The sequence below is a fragment of the Harpia harpyja genome, chromosome 4, assembly GCF_026419915.1.
Source record: "Harpia harpyja isolate bHarHar1 chromosome 4, bHarHar1 primary haplotype, whole genome shotgun sequence".
Taxonomy (NCBI): domain Eukaryota; kingdom Metazoa; phylum Chordata; class Aves; order Accipitriformes; family Accipitridae; genus Harpia; species Harpia harpyja.
The window spans coordinates 34,090,693-34,109,479 of record NC_068943.1 but is presented as its reverse complement, the minus strand read 5'-3'; the positions used below and the strand labels follow the sequence as shown (position 1 = coordinate 34,109,479).

Sequence of the window (18,787 nt, the reverse complement as noted above, 5' to 3'; positions counted from 1 at the left end):
GGCTGACTGTGCTGCCCACACTGCAACTCCGACGCTGCCGGCGCAGACCCAGGCCCATCGCCAATCCTGCCCGGGACCGGGAGGTGCTCACGGGCTCCAGAGGATGCTGGCCGTCTGGGCAAGAGCATAAACTGGTGCGCAGCATCTCAAGCAATGGCTGGCTGGTTGCTGCTAAGAGATACGGCTGTGGCTGAAAGCCCCCGGGGATGGCGTGCAGCCCCCTGTGCTCAGGTGCGCGGTACCCAAGCACCCTGCTGTCGGCTGCAGCTGCTGACCAAAGGGACGGAAGAAAGGGCCGAGTACCCGCTGAGGAGGAAAGGAGATGTTTCGCTCCTTCAATTTCACAGCTGCCAAAACCAGCCTAAAACTGGGAGTAGAGAACAAGTGAGAAGCCAAGCACTGTTTACATAATCCTTTGGCAGCGAAATGGGTCAGGGTTCTTGCGGGAGAAGAGGAATGCAGGTTTTAGGAAATAAACAGCATTGCTGCACTTGGTGATAGCTGCACAGCCCTGCTTTCCTGGAGAGTAACACGAAGTTTACTATAGGCTTATGTGCCTTGTCTTTTTGTTCCCCATGGAACATTCCTGCTGTTTTCTTTAAAATAACCTGTAATTCCTTGGCCATAATGCAAAGGGAGGCACCCATCTGTTTGTTTGGGTTTTTTTCTTCTCTCTTCCACAAATGTCCTTGTTTGTGTTAACTAGCAAATCTAATCATCCAGCTCAGAGGAGAGTTACACAACTGCAAACCTCCTGAGATTTCAGTCGAACAGCAAATCTTGCTTAATACCCCTGTGCTCGCTTCTTGCTTCAGATTTGCAACTCCTTTGGCATTACAGCTGTGCTGTGCTTTTACATATAAACCAGATTAAACAGCAAAAGGAATGTTGAACGGAAAAGCTGTGTTATTTCCACCTTGTAGGACTTACTGAAATGAGCCTGGCTGTATTAAACATGAGATAAAACTCCCACAGGGAGCATTAGTCTGAGTGATTCACATAAACACTTAAAGAAGTCAGTCTTGGTTGAGCTTCCTAGTCAAGTAAGGTGGGCAGTGGTACGCAACCAGCAGAGCCCCTCTCCTTTGGAGAGCACCGCTGACAGAAACCTAACTGTACTTTATCCTCACTGGGAAGCAGCAGGATGAGTATTGGGTAACAACAGATAAGCCGGGGTCTGGGTAACTCTTTCACATGAGGAATTGCGAGTGTCTTTTCTGTGGAACTGCCTAGTGCTGTGAAATGTCTGCGCCCTTGATGTGGGCCATCTGGAAGGGAAAATCCCATCAACCTCTAGAAATGCAGCCAGGTTTATGATCACTTTATTTTGCAGTTGGCTTTTAAGGGAGATAATCTTACCAGGAGGAGCTCTGAAGGAAAGGCGAGTTACAGGTATGTGCATTTCATACATATTGATAAAGGCGCAGATGAAGTTGCTTTCTTTCCCTCTGGTCTGCACTGTCTGGCTTTCAGCAGCCGTCGCTCAAATCCACCCTTCCTGTTACTTAGCTTTTTGCCTCCACCCACGCGCACCGCAACGGGGCCTGATTCTGACCTCAGCGCCGGTGCTGCAGCCGCTGGCACAGCTGCAGGGCAGCGCGGATGAAGAGCACCCGCCGTCACGGGCTGGGGGGTCCCCTGCTGTCATACCAAACTCTTCTCTCCGTGAGCTGAAAAGATGCTGCGTGCTGGGGCACCCACCTGCGCGACATCTTTTATGGTTGGCTTCCACAGGGCGCTTATTCTCTCGGCTTGCTTCGGCTTGGCAGACAGCTCCCCTCTCGCAGCGGCTTTGCCGGCTCTGGAAGCCGCAGCCCGAGCATCAGCCGCTGCGGGGATGCTAATAGAGCAGAGCCATAGCTGAAACAAAGCACGTCACTCAGAGCGTAGAGCTGGGTAGCCAAGTTTCTGCAGCGCTTCCAGATGTGAAGCGGGGGAGTCAGTTTTAGCTTATTTTTCAGACTTTTTAAATTCTTTCTGAGTTTTTTTTTTAAAGCACCATGCAGGCACACTGCGAACAGTTTGTACTGTTCACTCGCCTTCAGCTGCATGTTTCCAGTGGCAGTCGCTTAGCATTTTTTCTAGCTGAGACTCTCTGACTGAAGCCCCTTCTGTGCACTGGGGCAGGTCAACAGCAGAGATCTCTTCCACTGAAATCCAAGCAAAAACTATCCCATGCCCACTCTGTGCTACGTGTGACTTCTGCCCTCAGCCTCCAAGGTAATCCCACCCTGAGAGACTGCTCTGTGGACCAAGGAAGGGCAATGCCTACGCTCACTCAACCAGGAGGCAAAATTCCTCTTACCTTTGGGGAGTTTGGGCTGAATAAGGACTGCATGATTTTAGCCAACCAGTTTGGCGAGGAGTGCTCCAAGGAGGTGTTACTGCCGAGTTAACTTCCCATCTGCGTGGGCACTCGGGAGAACGGGCAGAGGCTGCTGGAAAGTCACGCTGGGTATTTATTTCCCCTGGGAAGCAGGAGCTTGGACCTAAGCCTTGATCCCCCCGTCAGCACGCTGCGCTGGTGCTTCAGCTTCTCCCTAACGCGCATCTTTTCCCCGATTTTGTCCTGCCTGTAGTTTCAAGCAACCTCCTTAACAAGTCCTGCAGCATAGAATCATAGAATCACGGAATGGTTTGGGTTGGAAGGGACCTTTAAAGGTCACCTAGTTCCAACCCCCCTGCCACGGGCAGGGACATCTTCAACTAGACCAGGTCGCTCAAAGCCCCATCCAACCTGGCCTTAAACAATTCCAGGGATGGGGCATCCACAGCCTCTCTGGGCAGCCTGTGCCAGTGCCTCACCACCCTCACAGTGAAGAATTTCTTCCTTGTATCTAGTCTGAATCTACCCTCTTTCAGTTTAAAACCATTACGCCTTGTCCTGTCACTACCTGCCCTTGTAAAAAGTCTGTGCTCATCTTTCTTATAAGCCCCCTTTAAGTACTGAAAGTCTGCAATCAGGTCTCCCTGGAGCCTTCTCTTCTCCAGGCTGAACAACCCCAACTTTGTCAGCATTTTCTGGGGAATTAAACATGATTGTAAGGGGGATTAAGTTGTGAGCGGAACTGAAGAAACCTCCAGTGCAGCCTGTGAATGCTTCTTTTCAGGTGATAAGAAATGAGTGTAACGATGCCCTGGCTGCTGCTGCTCCTTCTCCTGGTCAGCTTCGGCTCACCTGCACCCAGGTTTTCGGTGCGTATCTTTTAGCTCATGTCTGTACCACCTCTCAATGGTTTGTCATTCCCAGTCACGTAGAGAGAGGTGCTCCCCTGCAAGAGGGAAGCAGGCCTAATACAGGGTTTTCACGGTGTTAGGGGCTGTGCAGCTCTCTGGGTGGCTGGACTGACATTGCCAAGAAATAAAAACAACAACAACAACAACAAAAGCCCTTTAAAAAAAAGGGCCAGTGAAGAAATACTCCACTCCATTCCCTCAGGGAAAACTGCCTTCATTTATTCGTTGCAATTTAAAAAACAGGAGGGGAAGAGGAGGTAGGCATAGTCTGAGGCAATCTGTGCTCTTCTGATGAGCAAATTTCTCTTGGGCCCTCCCAACGAGGTGCAGAGCTTGGCAAGGAGAGTTTGGGGCTGTCTGCAGCAGGTCCCTGTGTGCCTCCAGCCTGGAAATCCTCCTCCGTGGAGAAAAACCAAGGGGGCCAGGAGAAGGAAGAGGCAGCTGGGAGGCCACATTTGAGCAGGCTCGGCAGTCTGCGGTCACGGGCAACTGCTTGTTTTGCGTGTGCCTAGAGCTGGTCCTGACCTGGTATCACGCAAGCCAGCTTGTTCAGAGTGAAAACAGGCAATAATTCTTATTGTACGGGTTTGCTTGGTTGTCTTGGAAGAGATTTTGCTCTGTTTTTTTATGTTTTTAATGGAGTAACACCAGCCACAGACTAGATTGTTGCTGAAAATATTTATCCCAGCCGGTGTGGGTCAGATTCTGGTCTGGGTTATGGTCATGCAGCTCTGAAGTTATACTACTGTAGGCTCACTGCTTTCAGCTGATATGCACCAAATATCAGCTCTTTTATCTTCCAGTTTTACAAGATGTTTTTGGAACCTTGTCGGTTTGGCCTGGCTGCATTGCAAGAGATGAGTTTTCCCCCTCTTATTACCCTGAGCAGTTTCATAGTCTGCATATGCTCCCTCTGAGTTCATTAAATGGGAGTCGAGACAAATTATTTTTGTCCAAAGTAATTCTTTGCGTATCTGATCGTATTCTGGGATGCTCTGAGCAGTGGCAAGGTCATTGTAGAAAACCCTTTTCCACTGGGTTCAACTCAACAGCCCATGCTGGGCAAGATTTGTGTATCTTAGGAAGAGACCACCATTGAATCGTCTTGATCCACAGAGGCAGTGTGGCACGTTAGGGTCAAGAGGAGACAGATACTCCTTTTCTCTCTGCCTCTCTGTTCTTACCACTGACTGAAACGTGAGGGGTTTTATTTTCTCCACAGGAAAAAGATATCTGCCTCCTAGACAACAATAAATTAAGACAAAGGTTGAAACAGCTTCAAGACTTGTTTTACTTATACGAACTGCAACTGAAGGACATCCTGGAGAACACTTACCACAGAACAAAAAGTGGGCTGTTCACAGGCAACAGGAGCGTGCAGCATGAGATGCTTTTACCCACAACCAGTGGAAATTTGATAGTCTATGACCAAGGTACAGTTTGCAGTAGTGTGTGTGGAAATTCCAGCTTGCCACATGGTTTATTTCTCCCTGCAGCGTCCCATGTGTCATGCTTTATTTCTGCTAAAAGCTTTAGAATTTTAAAACTGGATTGTGTTTTAAAATGCAATCAGATCCATGGGAAGGAGGAGGGCAGACTGGTGGTCCTGGTACAACAAGACATCCCCTGGGGCCAGAGTCAGCTGGGACAGCTTTAGGCAGCTGCTGCCCAGGTACAACGCAGACACCTGCAGCGGGGCTTCTCACCTGGGATGCTCGTGCAGAGAGGAACAGGCACCTCTCGGATGTTTCCCACCAGACCGACTTTAGACTTAATCTGCTTTAGGAAGAGACAGGTCTTGCTCTTGAAGAGCCCATTTCCCCTGGGTGACTTACGGGAGCCCTGAGTCCCCGGCTCAGCTGCGGGCACTGAAACCTGTTTGGAGGAGCCCAGCCTCCCTGTTCCTCGGCTCCTCCATCACTTCTGCGGCCCCGTATAGCAGGCGTGCATACTCTGTTCCTTGGTGTCACTTTGAGAACATGGTCATACCTGGAATCGTGGCCTGTGGCTGAGATTTTATCCTTCATGGGCGTTACACTGAAAGTGTGAAGCACCGAAGTCCTGAAAGGCACTCTCCTGATACAGCCCTGGTAGAGCTGGTCACAGGAGCTTAGCCTCTTATTTTAGAAATTTTGGGCCCCGATCCAATCTGAAGTACAGCTGAGGTTACCTTCCATGTGGAAATTAGCTTCCCTGCAAATGATCTTGCTGACAGAGCCAGTCCTGGTCCTGCATCGCTCCCATGCTATAGCCCCAGCCTGAGCCGCAGCCGTCCCGTATCTCACCAAAGATTTGGGAGTGACTCCCTCAGCGGGCAGGGCTGCAAAGGCTCTCAAGCCTTGCTGCTCTTTGGCAGGCCCAGCAGTTTGCAAACCAGCATTGCTACTACCTTACCGAACCATTTGCTTTGGCTTTGCAGGGCTTGCACAGCTAGGGACGGGCTGGCCAAGTGTCCTTGTCCCGCACAGACCCAGCGCTGTCTCCTCTTGGCCGCACGTGGCCCTTTGCTTTCCCTCCGCCCTGTTTAACAAACCAAACCCATTCTGCCTAGATTGCTCTGCAGTGTATAATCGCAAAAAGACCAAAACCGGCTACTATCGGATCAGGCCCAGAGCAGACCGAGAGCCTTTCCTGGCATTCTGTGACATGTCTGACGGCGGGGGGTGGACTGTCATTCAGCGGCGGAGTAACGGCAAGGAGAATTTCAACAGGTGGGTGCGTCGTGGTTGCATCAGCAGGACTTGCAGTCAGGCCTCCAGCTCCCGCCCCCAATCCTGCTGCTTGGCAAAACCCCAACATTTCAGAAGCAGGGTATGCGAGACTATACCTAGTGATGATAACTCTTTGCATTAGGACAACCTGGTGGTACATATTGGTTGCAGGAGGCCATTTTCAAAGTGGAACTATAATGCCTTTTCCATGGCTCCTCTGCATTTGAGTGAGTGTGTATGTGTGTGCATATTTGTTTTATCATTACTGGAGCCTGTCGAAGGCTCCAAGTTGGCAGGTATCTGCTGCCAGCGCATAGACTGAGACCTGTTAAGCCTATTATCTGTTCTCATATCAGGAATCATGTTCAGCATGGTGTAATATTTATTTCCTTATTCTGATCATTGAAAAAGATGCCAAACCACTGGTCCGGATTGTTCTTTGTCTATGCAAAATCCCAGAGAGGTGACTTTCACCCGGAAATCTCCAGGAGGAGAGATGCTCTGGTAGCACAGTAAAGAAGAAACATCCCCGTGCAGATCAATTCACTATCACAGCACACACAATTTCAGGGCACGTCTAGCGTCTTTTACAGGGAGCGCAGTCCATTGCAAAGCTGGCTCCAAGCTGGCTTGCCCAGAGAGTGGTAGCTACCTAGCCGTGGTAGTTCAGCTCTCAGCACAGGTGCTTGAAAAACATCCTGGAGAGGAGCACTGACTAGTACATAGGTCAGGCAGAATTAATATCCCTAATAACAACATGAGAGAGGGAATAAACACGGGGTTAGTAAAACTGGAAATGATGATCGACAGGAGGTATATGCGAATGTAAAAGGTAACACATAAATAACAGAGAAGATTTTAAGAGAACGAAATGATGAGAAGAAAGTAACAGCAGGAGATTTCTCAGAAAGATGAAGCCAGAGAATGCTGATGAAAAGTAAGTATATATCTATCTTTGAAGGACAAGTTGCCACATCCAAACAGTGATCCTGCAAAAAAGCAGAGCCGAGTGTGGTCAATGAATCAAAAATAGATTTAAACTGAACAGGAGCACAAAGAAAACCCAGATATTTTCCTTTTAACTTCATCTGGAAGCTTTTGTTTGCAGCTTCTATTCAGTTTCTGATTCCTTGCCATACAAGATCATACATCCAAGATTGCAGCATATTTTAGACTGCAACATTCATTTCCAGCCAGGAGTGCATTTGAGTTACGACTTGCTGAAGAACAATATCAGACGCTTTGCTGAAGACCAATATGACAGCTGCTGCTTTCCCTTTCCATCTGAAAACCTCATTCTGCGAGCACCGCATCTGGCAGTTTGAAGGTTTGATCCCAACACATCTGTGTGCACAGGTTTAAGAGGAGAAGCAGCAAGCTGTGAGTTGTGTTTACTTCTAAGGCAGGGTGACAAATCTCAGCTCAGCTTGCAATGAATCAGATACTTTTACAAAACAGTGTCTAGAGATAGGGATGAAGTTTCACTTGTCACCATAGCGAAGTGTCACAAACTGCCTAATTCCCTCACATGCTGAAACTGGTATTTGTATCTCACTGCAGGAAATGGGATGATTACAAACTGGGATTTGGGAAATTCCAGGGCAAGAATGATGAGTACTGGCTGGGCAACGACCACATCTATGACCTGCTCGCTAGAGGTGCAAGTATTTTCCCTCCACAGATTTCTTTCCAAGTTGCAGGAGATAGTTCACCTAACAGGACACCACTTTGTGTTTAGGAGAGAGCTCATTAAAGATTGACCTGATGGACTGGCAGGGGGAAAGGCGTTATGCAGTCTATGAAAATTTCCAGCTTGCAAATGAGCAGGTAAGAAATGGAGAGAGTGGCGATTTGCTTGTTGTGTCTGTGAGGGTGGGGCATCTGCATATGCAGCATCAGACTTCAGTTATCAGAGTTGTAATTACAGCTCTGCACAACTCACCTGCTCGGGTTCCCTGGCATTCCTGGTTTGACAAAAACAGCCCTGGGAGCAGGGACGTAAGCCTGGGGCTTCTTCTCACAACCGCTGAGCGCCTGAGCCAGCGGGTGACAGGATCACGCGTGCTTGCTCTCTTGCTAACTCTGCTGCTGCACAGAGGGCAGCTCTCTGCCTCAGGGCACAGGGATTCCCACATGCATTTGCCTCCGGCCTCATGGTTAGGTGTCTTCCATGAGGGAGGATATATGGGTCTGAACTTCTGCAAGGAAACTGAACCCTGTTCTCCTACTTCCTAGGAGTGTGTTTCAGGCTGTTACATAAAAGGCAATCACCAGAACAAACCCTCTCTACTTTGTTTTAAAAGAAAAGAGTGAACTCTAATCAAAGCTTTGAAAGAGCAGTTTTAAGTTCCTATCTTGAAGAGAGGTACCTGTAGCACTACGCTTAGTGCTACAGACACAGAAAGCCCAGAGGCAGACACATCCCTCTATTTTCATGTTTGCTTTCTAGCTTTAGACAGCCTCCTGCTCAATGCAGGCGCTGTTCTTTGCAGGCTTGCCGTTCTGAACACCACACCGAAGTAGCCCCAGTACCCAAGGACACGAGGTCCACTGCATGGACCAGTCCTAGTTCCAACTCCATCACCACTCCAGAAATGTATGCATTATGTTCAGTTTGCAATTAGAGTTTTCTTATAAAAAGTTTAAACGGCTTCATTTTAATACCTTACTGCTATTTTTCACAACCATAAGTGGAATATGATGACAGGAAAAAGCCCACACCACAAAAGTAATCATCCACCTCATATCAAATGTCTCCTAGATCTGTTAGCGGTGCACAATGAACTATTCTTCTAAGTATTCCTACCAGGACCAGACCATTTAGCTAGAAATCAGATGGCTTCTAGTTCTTGGAAGAGCAAAATTCTGAAGGAGTTATTCCAGCTGAACAACTGATCAGTTTATGAAGGCAACTACTCAGCACAGTTTTCTGCCAAGTTGTTCCTGATGAGCTAGGAAGAGCCTTCCAGCTTGTTGTATAGTGTATCAAATGGTTATTGAAAGACAATAACGCCTGAAGCCCTTTGTAGCAGCAGCAGCAGTAATTAGCAATCCCTTCTCTAAGTTTAAATCCTGTATTGATGTACACTAGGATCCTGAAAGCATGGGGCCTAAAGTCACCCTTGATGTCAACAGTCATGCCTTTGACAGTGGATACAACGGCCAGAGCAAATTTGATCTAAAAAATGGAAGGAAGGGCAGAAGGAGCTGATATCAAAGACATGTTTCACATATTCTTGCAGGACAATTACAGGTTATGGTTCGGCACCTATTCTGGTAATGCTGGCGACGCTCTGTCTGGTGGGAGCAATTTTGAAGACCAGTGGTCAGCCTCTCACAGAGGGATGCAGTTCACCACATCTGACAAGGATCACGATCGATTTCTGGCAGGCAACTGTGCGTCAGAGAACAAGGGTGGTTGGTGGTTTAACAGGTATGGAAACCAGCCGATTCCTCTCGGATGCATAGGGTGTGGGTGGCTGTACAGCCGAGAGGACTTGCCTGCCTTACAGCAGCTGGAGGTTGCTGTGTGCACTTGCCACCTCGCACAGCCAAATCTAAGATGCTCACACCTACAGATCCTCAAAGGAAAGCAATCTGCTTCTTTCATTATGAAGCAAAGCGGGTAAGTTCCATTCATTTTAACAAAATGGGTCAGAATAAATAAATGCGTAGGGGGGAATGACGTGGAAGGAAACGAGCCCAATTAAAATTCCTTAAACTGGTTTGGGTTATATCCCAGGAAAGAAAACAATTGCAGCCACTGCAAGGTGAAGGGTGTACAAAGGACATTTCTCTGTTGTGGAGCGTGTCTAGGGGGTGAGCTACCCCTTAATAGCCCTGATGGTATGTTTGAAGTTGGGCATACCCCACACATCAGCAGAACTCAGGTTCACCAGCCCTGGGAGCACAGACACACTGCTCTCGGTTTTTCTCTGCTTTAGTGCAGGATGAGCCTCTTCTTTGACCAGGCCCTCATCACATACAAATTGAAATCGGTGGAGTTACAAAAATGCACATCAATAGTGGGATTTACCTTGACTAAAAGACATCTGCATTTTTAGGTGTCAATACGTAGCTGCCTACACTTGAGCTAGAGCCTACCAAATGGCACTACACCCCTCTGTTTAGGCAACTGAATCATGTCCTTAGTTAATACACTTGAAGGAGTCAACAGGTTGAATTATCTGACCAGCGTAGGTATCTACTTTAGGATGACCCACATACTTCTCTGGGTTCCACTAAACGCATTAACAGGTCTCCATAGGCTACTGTACGACTTTCAATAAGCAGTTCCGTACAGACAGATGTATCTTGGTGTCCAATCTGTCAATGAATCCCGCCCTGGTATTTCTAAATGTATGTTGTGTGAAAATTGTACTTCACTGTAATGATGCAATGTCTTCCCACACTAAACCTCATCTCCTTTTCTCCCTCTCCTACGTCGTTACGAGGTGCCATGCTGTAAACCTCAATGGATGGTACTACAGAACAGGAAGGTACAATGGATCCCATGACAATGGCATAGTGTGGTCCACGTGGCATGGGATGTGGTACTCGCTAAAATACTCAGCCATGAAAATCAGGCCTCCGTTCTTTGTTGACAGAGAGAGCGGAGACAGTGAGAACAGTCAGGGCAGCTGAAACCTGCTGCTTTGGAAAGAAAAAAATTACAGGCTGAAAAGAATTGTGTAAGTTAATAGCCAGCCCTCTGCTGCTGCCAGTCGCCAAACCTGCACTGTGATAACTGGAGCTGCACCTGTTTCTGCTAGCTGAAGCTAACATTGCGAGTTGTTTGAGCGCAGCCAGCCAACAATTTAATGGAAAACACATGGATCTCCATCATGGAATAACCAGAGTTTTCTTTTTCAGCAATTTTCAGGACTTCAGTGGAGAGTGTTTATGAAAAGCTCTCTAGACCTTGAATGATCAAGCATGTTCTTTTAGCTATCCGTACTCTTCAAGGGCTAATTCTTTCTCACCTTGATTTTAACCATCAGTGCTTCAGTTACGAGAACGTAAGAATAGAAACAACAAGGTGATGGGAAATTGGACTTCATCTGGCATGCCTTCGTTAGTGCTTTGTTCTGGATCAGGAGAATGTTTTTAAGCAACTCTGCCTGTGGTCCCAAACTGCTGCACTTCAGTTGCAGACCACTCCTGGAGTGTGTAAAACCAAACCAGTGGATGGAGGTGCTCCAGCCGCTAATGTGCATCCAGACTAAGGCTATGTCAGAGCAAACCCCCACAACGCGGACAGTGCGGACGCTGAGTTTCATTGCCAACAGCTTCCCGCTGCAGATCCACTTCTATAGCACATCGCGACACATTAATGCAGACAAAGACAATGCTAACGACCAGACTTAAGCCCCAGATTAAAATTAGGCATATTTTACTAAATTTAAGATGACCACAGATATTCTTAGGAGTTCTTAAAATGCAGTTGTGATTCATTTGTAAGTTCTCGTGTAACCGACTAGGTGACTTTGAGTTAGTGAAGGGGAATCAGAAAGTGGGAAGTAATTGAACCACAAGGCACGCTGCTTTCATTGTCTCATTGGAGAGAAACAAAAGAGCAACACAAATGACTGAAAGAAATGGAATACTGAAAATTTATTTTCCACAAGTTGTTCATAACAACAGTTAAAAATGAACAGTAATATCAGCTTGATGCAAATCATATAACTACCATGTTGTAGAATGAGCCTATTTTTTTCTGAATTACAATAATTTTTTTAAACTGATAGTTCTTTTCCATTTACTTGCTTTTAGATCCATACATATTGTAATTTGCATTATATATCCATAAAGGGTGAAATAAAAACATCTGAGTAGGACTTAACACTTTGTATCTGGTTTTCAACAGTAGGAACTTGAACAGAAATTTGGATTAAAATCTTGAGAAAGCTCGTAATACGAGAAATACATCCTTTTGGTGTTGGCTCTGGTGCTTTTGCACCCGCTGTCCAGGGTAGTTGAGAGGATCTGCAAGGTAAGTTTAATTTCCATGCCTCACGCTGTCCTGGAGACAATGCAGAGATATGTGAAGGTTCAGTGTAAAACTTGGTTTGGTCCCTCTGCTCTGTCAACAGGTAAACCCCATCCTCAATTCTTCCTAGCCATCCCAGGGATTGCAAACGTGAACGCCGGAGCGCAATGGGCCAGCACTCCAGGGAGCCGTGCTCCTAAAGCCTGAGCCCTGGCAAGACTGCACCGCTGCCTCCGGCCAAGCCTTGGCATGTACCCACGTGGAACGAAACTCGCACCTGCATCTCTGAAATGAGGTTGCCCTTGTGAAGAAAGGGCTGTGAACAGCCAGCACTATTTCCTTTCTGATCACTACTTCTGTATTCTACCATGGTAAAATCTTAGTGCAAGGTTGTAACTGCGTGTTGGGAACATAAGGAACCACTTTGCGCATGTGTTAACCATGTGGCCACTGATGCAGTGCTGAGGGCAGCAAGGACGATTTTCATCTAGGCAGAAGACACAGAGAAATGTGAGTGAAATAAGTTAATGCCTTCTGGCAGATGATGCTTAATCCCATTCTTCAGGAGAGGGCTAGGGAAGCAGGGTAAAGATTACAGACCGGTGATGCTCAATTCTGCATGCTGGAAATCAACTACAGCACCAAAGGGACAGCTTTAGTGGTTTGACAGTTCACTGAGCAGCTGATAACCCATCTGATAATGGAATATCAATCTGGAGATAAAGTCAACAGGGCTTAGTCAGACAACTGCTACCTAGTCCAGTTCCCCAGTGAGTGATGTAAAGTCCAGGGTACAGAGCCTCTTTCCCCGTATTTCTCCGTATTGTGCCAATACGGAGAGGCAGGCATTATAGTTGGCCTGCTTTCAGCCAGCATCAATACGTTACGGTGCTTTTTTCTCTCTCCGAGGGAGAAAAAGGGGCCAAGATCTGACAAGCTGGGAGGGAAGGGGTCTGCCTTGCTGTCTTGGATGTAGGATGTACCTCAGCACATCTAATGCATTACAGCAGCTGTTCTGAACGCAGCCCAGCGCTGAGACGAGGTTGCAGGAAGCAGCATCTGGTGTAGAGCAAGGCTCCCCGCCTCCTCTGCCCTCCTGCAAGGCAGGGAACCTCCTCGGAGATGCACGGGTCACGGGGCTTTGTGCAGGACCCTACAACTCCCACAGCAAGCCCAGGAAGTGTTTCAGAACCCTCTTTATCTTAATAAACAGGGTAAAATGCCACTAGCTGAGTATTTATTTGATCTGAGGGCTATTGCCAAGCTCAAGTCACTCCCACTGAAGGTTAGGGGAATGCTTGCTAAATGTTGCTGTGCTGCACATTTCATCTCCTGTGTCCCCAGGATCTCCCGTGCTGAGAGGCTCATGAAGTAAATAGATTTTGTAGCCCTGTAGCTCCAACACTGACAGATCACGGCTTCAGGGCAAATGTGCTTCACATGGCGGAGCTCTAGCACAGGGCTGGTAAGTAACCTGAGCAGCAATTGCTTCAGAGGTCTGATTTCCAGCTCATTTAAGTCAATTTAAAGACTCGTTACATTTGGTTAGCTTTGGATCACTTTTCAAGTGTGGACATGTTCTCAAATGCTTTAAACAGCACTTCAAGCTGACAGCTTATGGGAACGCGTAGCTGGTACTAACACCACGCCGGGCCGAAGGGCTGAACGTCGACAACGCGGCGTGCTGGCCCAGCTCCTGGGAAACAGGGAGTTCACATCGCCCTGCAAGTCGGATCTGGCACTCCGGGAGCAGCTGCAAAACATTACCCATCAAAAATGCCGTTCAAACGGTGGGGTACGACTCCGGCGGCCAAATGCTGAGCGTCTGGCTCGTCCCAGTCTGTCACTGCAAGCCCTCCCACTGTGTGCCTGTCAAGTAACCTCTGCGCGCTTTGGACGCTTCAGTGGGGTGCCGTCGGTAACTGCCTAACGCACAGCAATGCTGCTCTTCCTTTAAAATTGCTGTTGGTTTGGAGAATAAAGAAAGTGTGGGATTGGAAAATCTATCTTTCTGCTCAGAAAGCCAGTTTTGAGAAACAGAGCAGCCCAGTGCCAGAGAAGTGAGCACATGTTGATTTTCCCTTCACACCCATAAGGCGGGTTAAAGGGCAAGTAGGGTTGGGCTCCTTATGGGAGAGTTGTTTTAAGACTGACAGTCCTCTGCCTGAACCCACCTTCTCTCACTCCATCCTCCACAGGCAGCATCTCCTCTTTTCTTGTTTTTGCCCAATAGCATTCCCCCAGTCTTTGCAAACTGCCTGAAGAGACGGTTATCCTAACAAATGGCAAGCAAAGTCTCAGTCATTCTCGCTGGCCTGAGCTCTGTCTCTGTTTTAACTGGGGTTTCAGCCCAGCTCTGAAAACTTGCAGCAGTGTGTGCTCGTGAATTTTTGATCTCTCATTTTAAAGCACAACAAAAAACCCCCCAACAATGTAACTTTTGTACTTCACCATAAGATTCTCTGGGAATCACCAGATGTTGTCAGGCCATTTTAATTTTTGTTTGCAAAACAGGTATTCATCAAATAAATTTGTTGTTCACTGGTTTTGTTCATAATTTATTTTGAGCTTGCTGTAGTTGTATTATTGTCAATTTATTTACATTAAAAAAAAGTTTAATAAAGGCGAAGATGATTATGGAAAGATGGGTGATTCAACAGTTCTCTCCCTGCCTTTTATAGGTGCTTAAATGCTGCAGTAACATTTCTGTGAAGACTAAAATTTAATCATCCACTTTCTTTGCCCTCCCAGTAGCATGCCCCTTTCTACTCATTTCCTGCAAATATTTGTATGTTACTGTTTTCTTGGTATAAATATTGGCAGAAAGAAAGTATCAGACTCTTGAATGGTGAAAAATGCCCCCTCAATTTTAAATTCACTCCAAGTATTCAGCATCAATTGTTTGCACTTTCATGCAACCAGCTAAAAGAAACACCACCATATGACTTATTTGAGCAACTACAACGAATCAACACAGTTGAGAAATGACTACCAGAAAAACGATGAAAACCACTCACAACTTGAGGTTTGTGTTTTCCAAATGGGAAATGACTCACTAATTAGGACAGATGGTCGAGGATACTGGACGATGGATGCTTTAGGACACCATAATCTACTAGCACGCGGTCCACAAGGTGGGAAAGGCTCAATCAGTGGCATTCATCATGTATGATGCACGAAACGTCACTGCTTTATGCAATAAAATCTATTGGCTATTCCCATGTCACGCCTTCGCTAACAAGTGCTTTCCCAGGGTATTTTGTGTGTATTGTACACACATACGTACAAAAAAAGAAGATACGGAAGCACTTTCCAGTAATTAGAAAGGAATGTGTTCCCACGAGCCAGACTTGGGGCATGATTCCCTCCTGCTCCGTGCGGAGGTAACGCAATTCCTGCTGCTCCTTCCACCAGAAGCCAACAGATCCCGCAGATCCGCTCCCGCGCACGCCCCTCCTGCTGGGCTGCAATATGTCACTCAGATCACCAGCTTCTCAACGCTTAAAGTACTTGTTTCATCCTCTTCATTTGAGCCAAAATAGCCAGGGAGGTCGATCATCTGCTGCTCTGCCTCCGTTAAGCCAAAAGTAGTATTATCATAAAAGGCAAACTCAGGGTCCAAGGGGAAGCTCTGGCACTTGTCCCTTCGGTACTGGGCAGGGCTTACACTTAGGCCTCTCTGGGAATTATCTTTGCCAGTCAAGCCCGTTTCTTTCCGCCACGCACCTCTGGGGTTGGGTGAAGGGCCCCTCTTACTTCGGCTGGGCTCGTGCTTTTCAGCTGCCTTCTCCTGACCAGGAGGCTGGCGGTCAGAGCTCGGGTCCAGCTTCTTCACTGGGGGACCTGCCCTGGGGTGGCACTTTGCACCATAGCCCTGCGGTTCACACCCCGGCCCAGCGCTGTGGGGCTGATCCAGCTTGTCACAAGGTGGATTAGCGTTTCTCGATTTTGGCCGCGTCCTGTCCTCCAGACCCTGGTCCCACGTTCTGGTCCTGGAGTTGTAGAGAGGAGTCTGTCGCGGGGTGAGGGTGGACATGCTTCTCTCTCTGAAAGGCCTGGCCTTTTTAGTTTCATGGAAACTGGCTGTTCTTCTGAACTGTGGGTTTCTGTGACAGCCCCTCTCGGACAAGTCCCCTCTGTTATCCTGGTGCTTGAAATGAGCTCTTCTTATCAAGGTTTGGGTAGGGCTCATTGCAGGGTTGGCCTGTGAGAATGGAAAATCCAGCCTAGGGTGAGAGCTTTCCCCCGGGAATTTGGGCTGACTGCTTGGCTGGTCCACAAATGGCGATTTGATCCTAAATTTGTTTGCCGCTGCCTCCTCTTGGTTTTCTGTGCCCAGGGGAAGCATCGTGGTGGCACCAAGAACCGTGTCTGTGAGGGGATTCTGAGAGACGTGGTACACCTTGGTGGTCTCAGTCAGGCCTTTCTTCTTCATCTCTTTGAGCTGCTGCTGTGCCAGGCGGTAGCTGAAAATCGGAGGGATTATTTTTTGGGCGTTTGGCTGGAAGTTCTCACTTCCAGAGGCATCGTCTTCTTGGGCAAACTGGAGGCTTCGCCTGTAGGTCAGAGGAATGTTAACAGGGGCATCCCCTCCTTCGGCGAAGCTGTCCCGCTGCTTGTTTCCTTGGCAAATGTTCTCTTCGTCGGAGTTTTTGCGGAAGCCAGGGGAATGGACGGAGTTTCGGCGGACGGCAGTGCTGCACTTCTGAGTTCTGCAGAGCTTCCTCCAGAGGGTGATGAGAACGGTGGCAAAGATGATGAACAAGCATAAGGAGATACCTGTGATGGTGACTATATTATTTGCTTTCTGGTCCTCTCCTGGCTGGACAGAAGGCGGGGTGGGAGGCTTGATCGCTGTAACAAAGAGCACAGACATCTGTCAGAGTTGCACTGTCAACAGCATTTTAGGATGCATACTTCACTACAAAATAAAAATAACTAATTAATACAGTACAGGAAGTTAAAATTTGCTCATTGTAGATGACTTGCTACTGATGACTTCAAACTGGCAAGAACAGATCTATTTACTTTAAACCAAGGCTCCCACAGACCTTTTAAATGTAATCAGTACTTTTGCCTGCTCTGCCATTTCCATCAGGCACTCCTAAATACATGTAAAACCGGATATTTGCCCTCCTTTATGAAATACATTAAGATCCCCTGGTGAAAACTGCCATAAAAGGGGTAAAAATAACCCAACCCAGGCTAGTACTTCAGGTATCACTTTAAAATTATTTTTAGGATAGGTTAAGCTGGTGTGAAAATTGCAGTGAGTTTGAAGAGCAGAGAGGCAGCAACTAGCAGGGGCAGTGTAACTTTTCTAAGCAGTCCTCTGAGTGTGCTTCTTCCACCACTGCCTGGTGTTGCAGCCCCAAAGGACAAAACCCCCCCTCCGCAGCAGGCTCCTAACTGAGAGGAAGGCCATTGTTCTGGTGCCCCTGGCATTCTGGTATTGACACTTCTGTCATGGACTGGAGATGCGCCTTCAAACGGGGAAGAATACCCTGCAAACCTGTAACGTGAACACCTTAGAGCTTGCCACAGCCCTATTTAAACCTCTCACCTGCACACTCCACCACACTACAGACAGCTGAAGCAATGACAAATTAATAATTCTTTTGTTGGACGAGGTCTCCAGCATTTCAGTGGCAACCCTGAGCAGAAAACAGCACAGTGGATGGATGAATTGGTTCAGTAGCTAATTTTAGTGTTAGATAGTGCTCATTTCCCAACTTCTTGTGGCCAAATATCAGCTTCATAAGGCCATGAAAATGCTGTTGGAAGACAAGGCTGCTCAGCTGTGGTTGACAAGAGCTGGCCATGAAGCTGTGAGCTCAAACTGAACCACTTAACAACCTTCTCCCAGCCTCTAGGTTTATCCAGAACCCAGAGCCTTCCATTGGGATGATGGACAGTCAAGTCCAACTTGCCAGGTGCTCCTGCCTGCACCACAGTGATGATCCAGCCATAGAAAATGCGTCTGCAGAATAATGAGAAGCAGACACCATGTACTTCCCATAATCCAGAACACTCATTCAACAACGAGCTGGTAGCACAGCTATTAGGTGTGCAGAACACACAAACGCACTTATGAACACAGGCCAGAAGGTCTCATGCTGCTACGATAACAGACATGCAGGGTGCTGGGTGGGCAGGAGACCCATTTCTTTGACTCAGGGCTACCTGACAGCCCCAAGACCTTTGAAAAATCCTGCCCTGGGATTAGCCTTGATCTTCATGTCACTCTGAGACATCAGCATAAAGAACAAGACCACTGCCTGCTCAGACTCTTTTGGAGGATCCCTAAAACTTGCATTCAGCCCAATGCCATCATGCCTGGAGCACGAAGCACTGCCATTCCAGGGGCCTGAGTGGGAAGTGACCCCAGGGGAGAAGGCAGGACCAGCATTTGCTCTGTTCAGTACCACCACAGCAGAGCAAGTCATTCGTTGCTCATCTCTCAGTCTCACAGCTATTTTCTAAAGACTCCATTTTCTATCTGTAATGCACACTGTGCTATATCATTTGGAGTAGAAAGCTAACAGCTAGCGAACAGTGAGGTTTGAAACAAGGCTTAAGTCAATTAAGTTTGCTTCTCTCCACCTCATCTACCTCTGCCCCTAGACTGCGTGCTGGTTTTGTTTATTCAGCCATTTGCTCCATCTGCTGGACTAATGACTGCAAAAATAGTTATGCTCAAAAAAAGCTTTCCTGCTTCAGAAAGGAGCGGACAGTTGAGGGGTGGGGGGAATGACACTCCCAGCCTGAGATCAGACAGCAGAGGAACACTGTAAGATCACAGCGTCATGTCACTTCTCGAGCAACCTAAGATTCAATGACATGACATCAT

General features: G+C 47.5%; 2 protein-coding genes across 3 annotated transcripts in view; one reads left to right on the top strand and one right to left on the bottom strand.

Annotated features, from left to right (window-relative positions):
* Nucleotides 1–986: 986 nt before the first annotated feature.
* LOC128141472 (fibrinogen-like protein 1) lies at nt 987–11,790 on the top strand. Of its 2 annotated transcripts, XM_052786206.1 has the most exons (8): nt 989–1,392; nt 3,111–3,195; nt 4,460–4,670; nt 5,789–5,948; nt 7,509–7,606; nt 7,687–7,775; nt 9,191–9,381; nt 10,403–11,790. In XM_052786206.1, the coding sequence occupies exons 2-8, from the start codon at nt 3,121–3,123 to the stop codon at nt 10,590–10,592; spliced, it is 1,014 nt and encodes a 337-aa protein (XP_052642166.1). In that variant the 5' UTR covers nt 989–1,392; nt 3,111–3,120; the 3' UTR covers nt 10,593–11,790. The 2 variants fall into 2 exon arrangements, with proteins under 2 accessions (XP_052642165.1, XP_052642166.1); XM_052786205.1 differs by having other exon boundaries at nt 987–1,392; nt 9,191–10,536.
* A 977-nt stretch (nt 11,791–12,767) lies between these two features.
* The window catches only part of THSD1 (thrombospondin type 1 domain containing 1), a 29,046-nt gene continuing 23,026 nt past the window's right edge, over nt 12,768–18,787 (bottom strand). The window contains exon 5 of the mRNA XM_052786204.1: nt 12,768–16,791. Coding sequence (XP_052642164.1) covers nt 15,416–16,791 — 1,376 coding nt within the window. The 3' untranslated portion in view covers nt 12,768–15,415. The remainder of the gene's footprint in view (nt 16,792–18,787) is intronic.

Bases quoted from the DNA above. Each gene is read 5' to 3' on its own strand.
- LOC128141472 (XM_052786205.1), top strand. From the start codon at position 3,121: ATGAGTGTAACGATGCCCTGGCTGCTGCTGCTCCTTCTCCTGGTCAGC. The intron at 5,949-7,508 runs GTGGGTGCGTCG...ATCTCACTGCAG, and splicing joins GGCAAGGAGAATTTCAACAG to GAAATGGGATGATTACAAAC. The intron at 7,776-9,190 runs GTAAGAAATGGA...ATATTCTTGCAG, and splicing joins TCCAGCTTGCAAATGAGCAG to GACAATTACAGGTTATGGTT.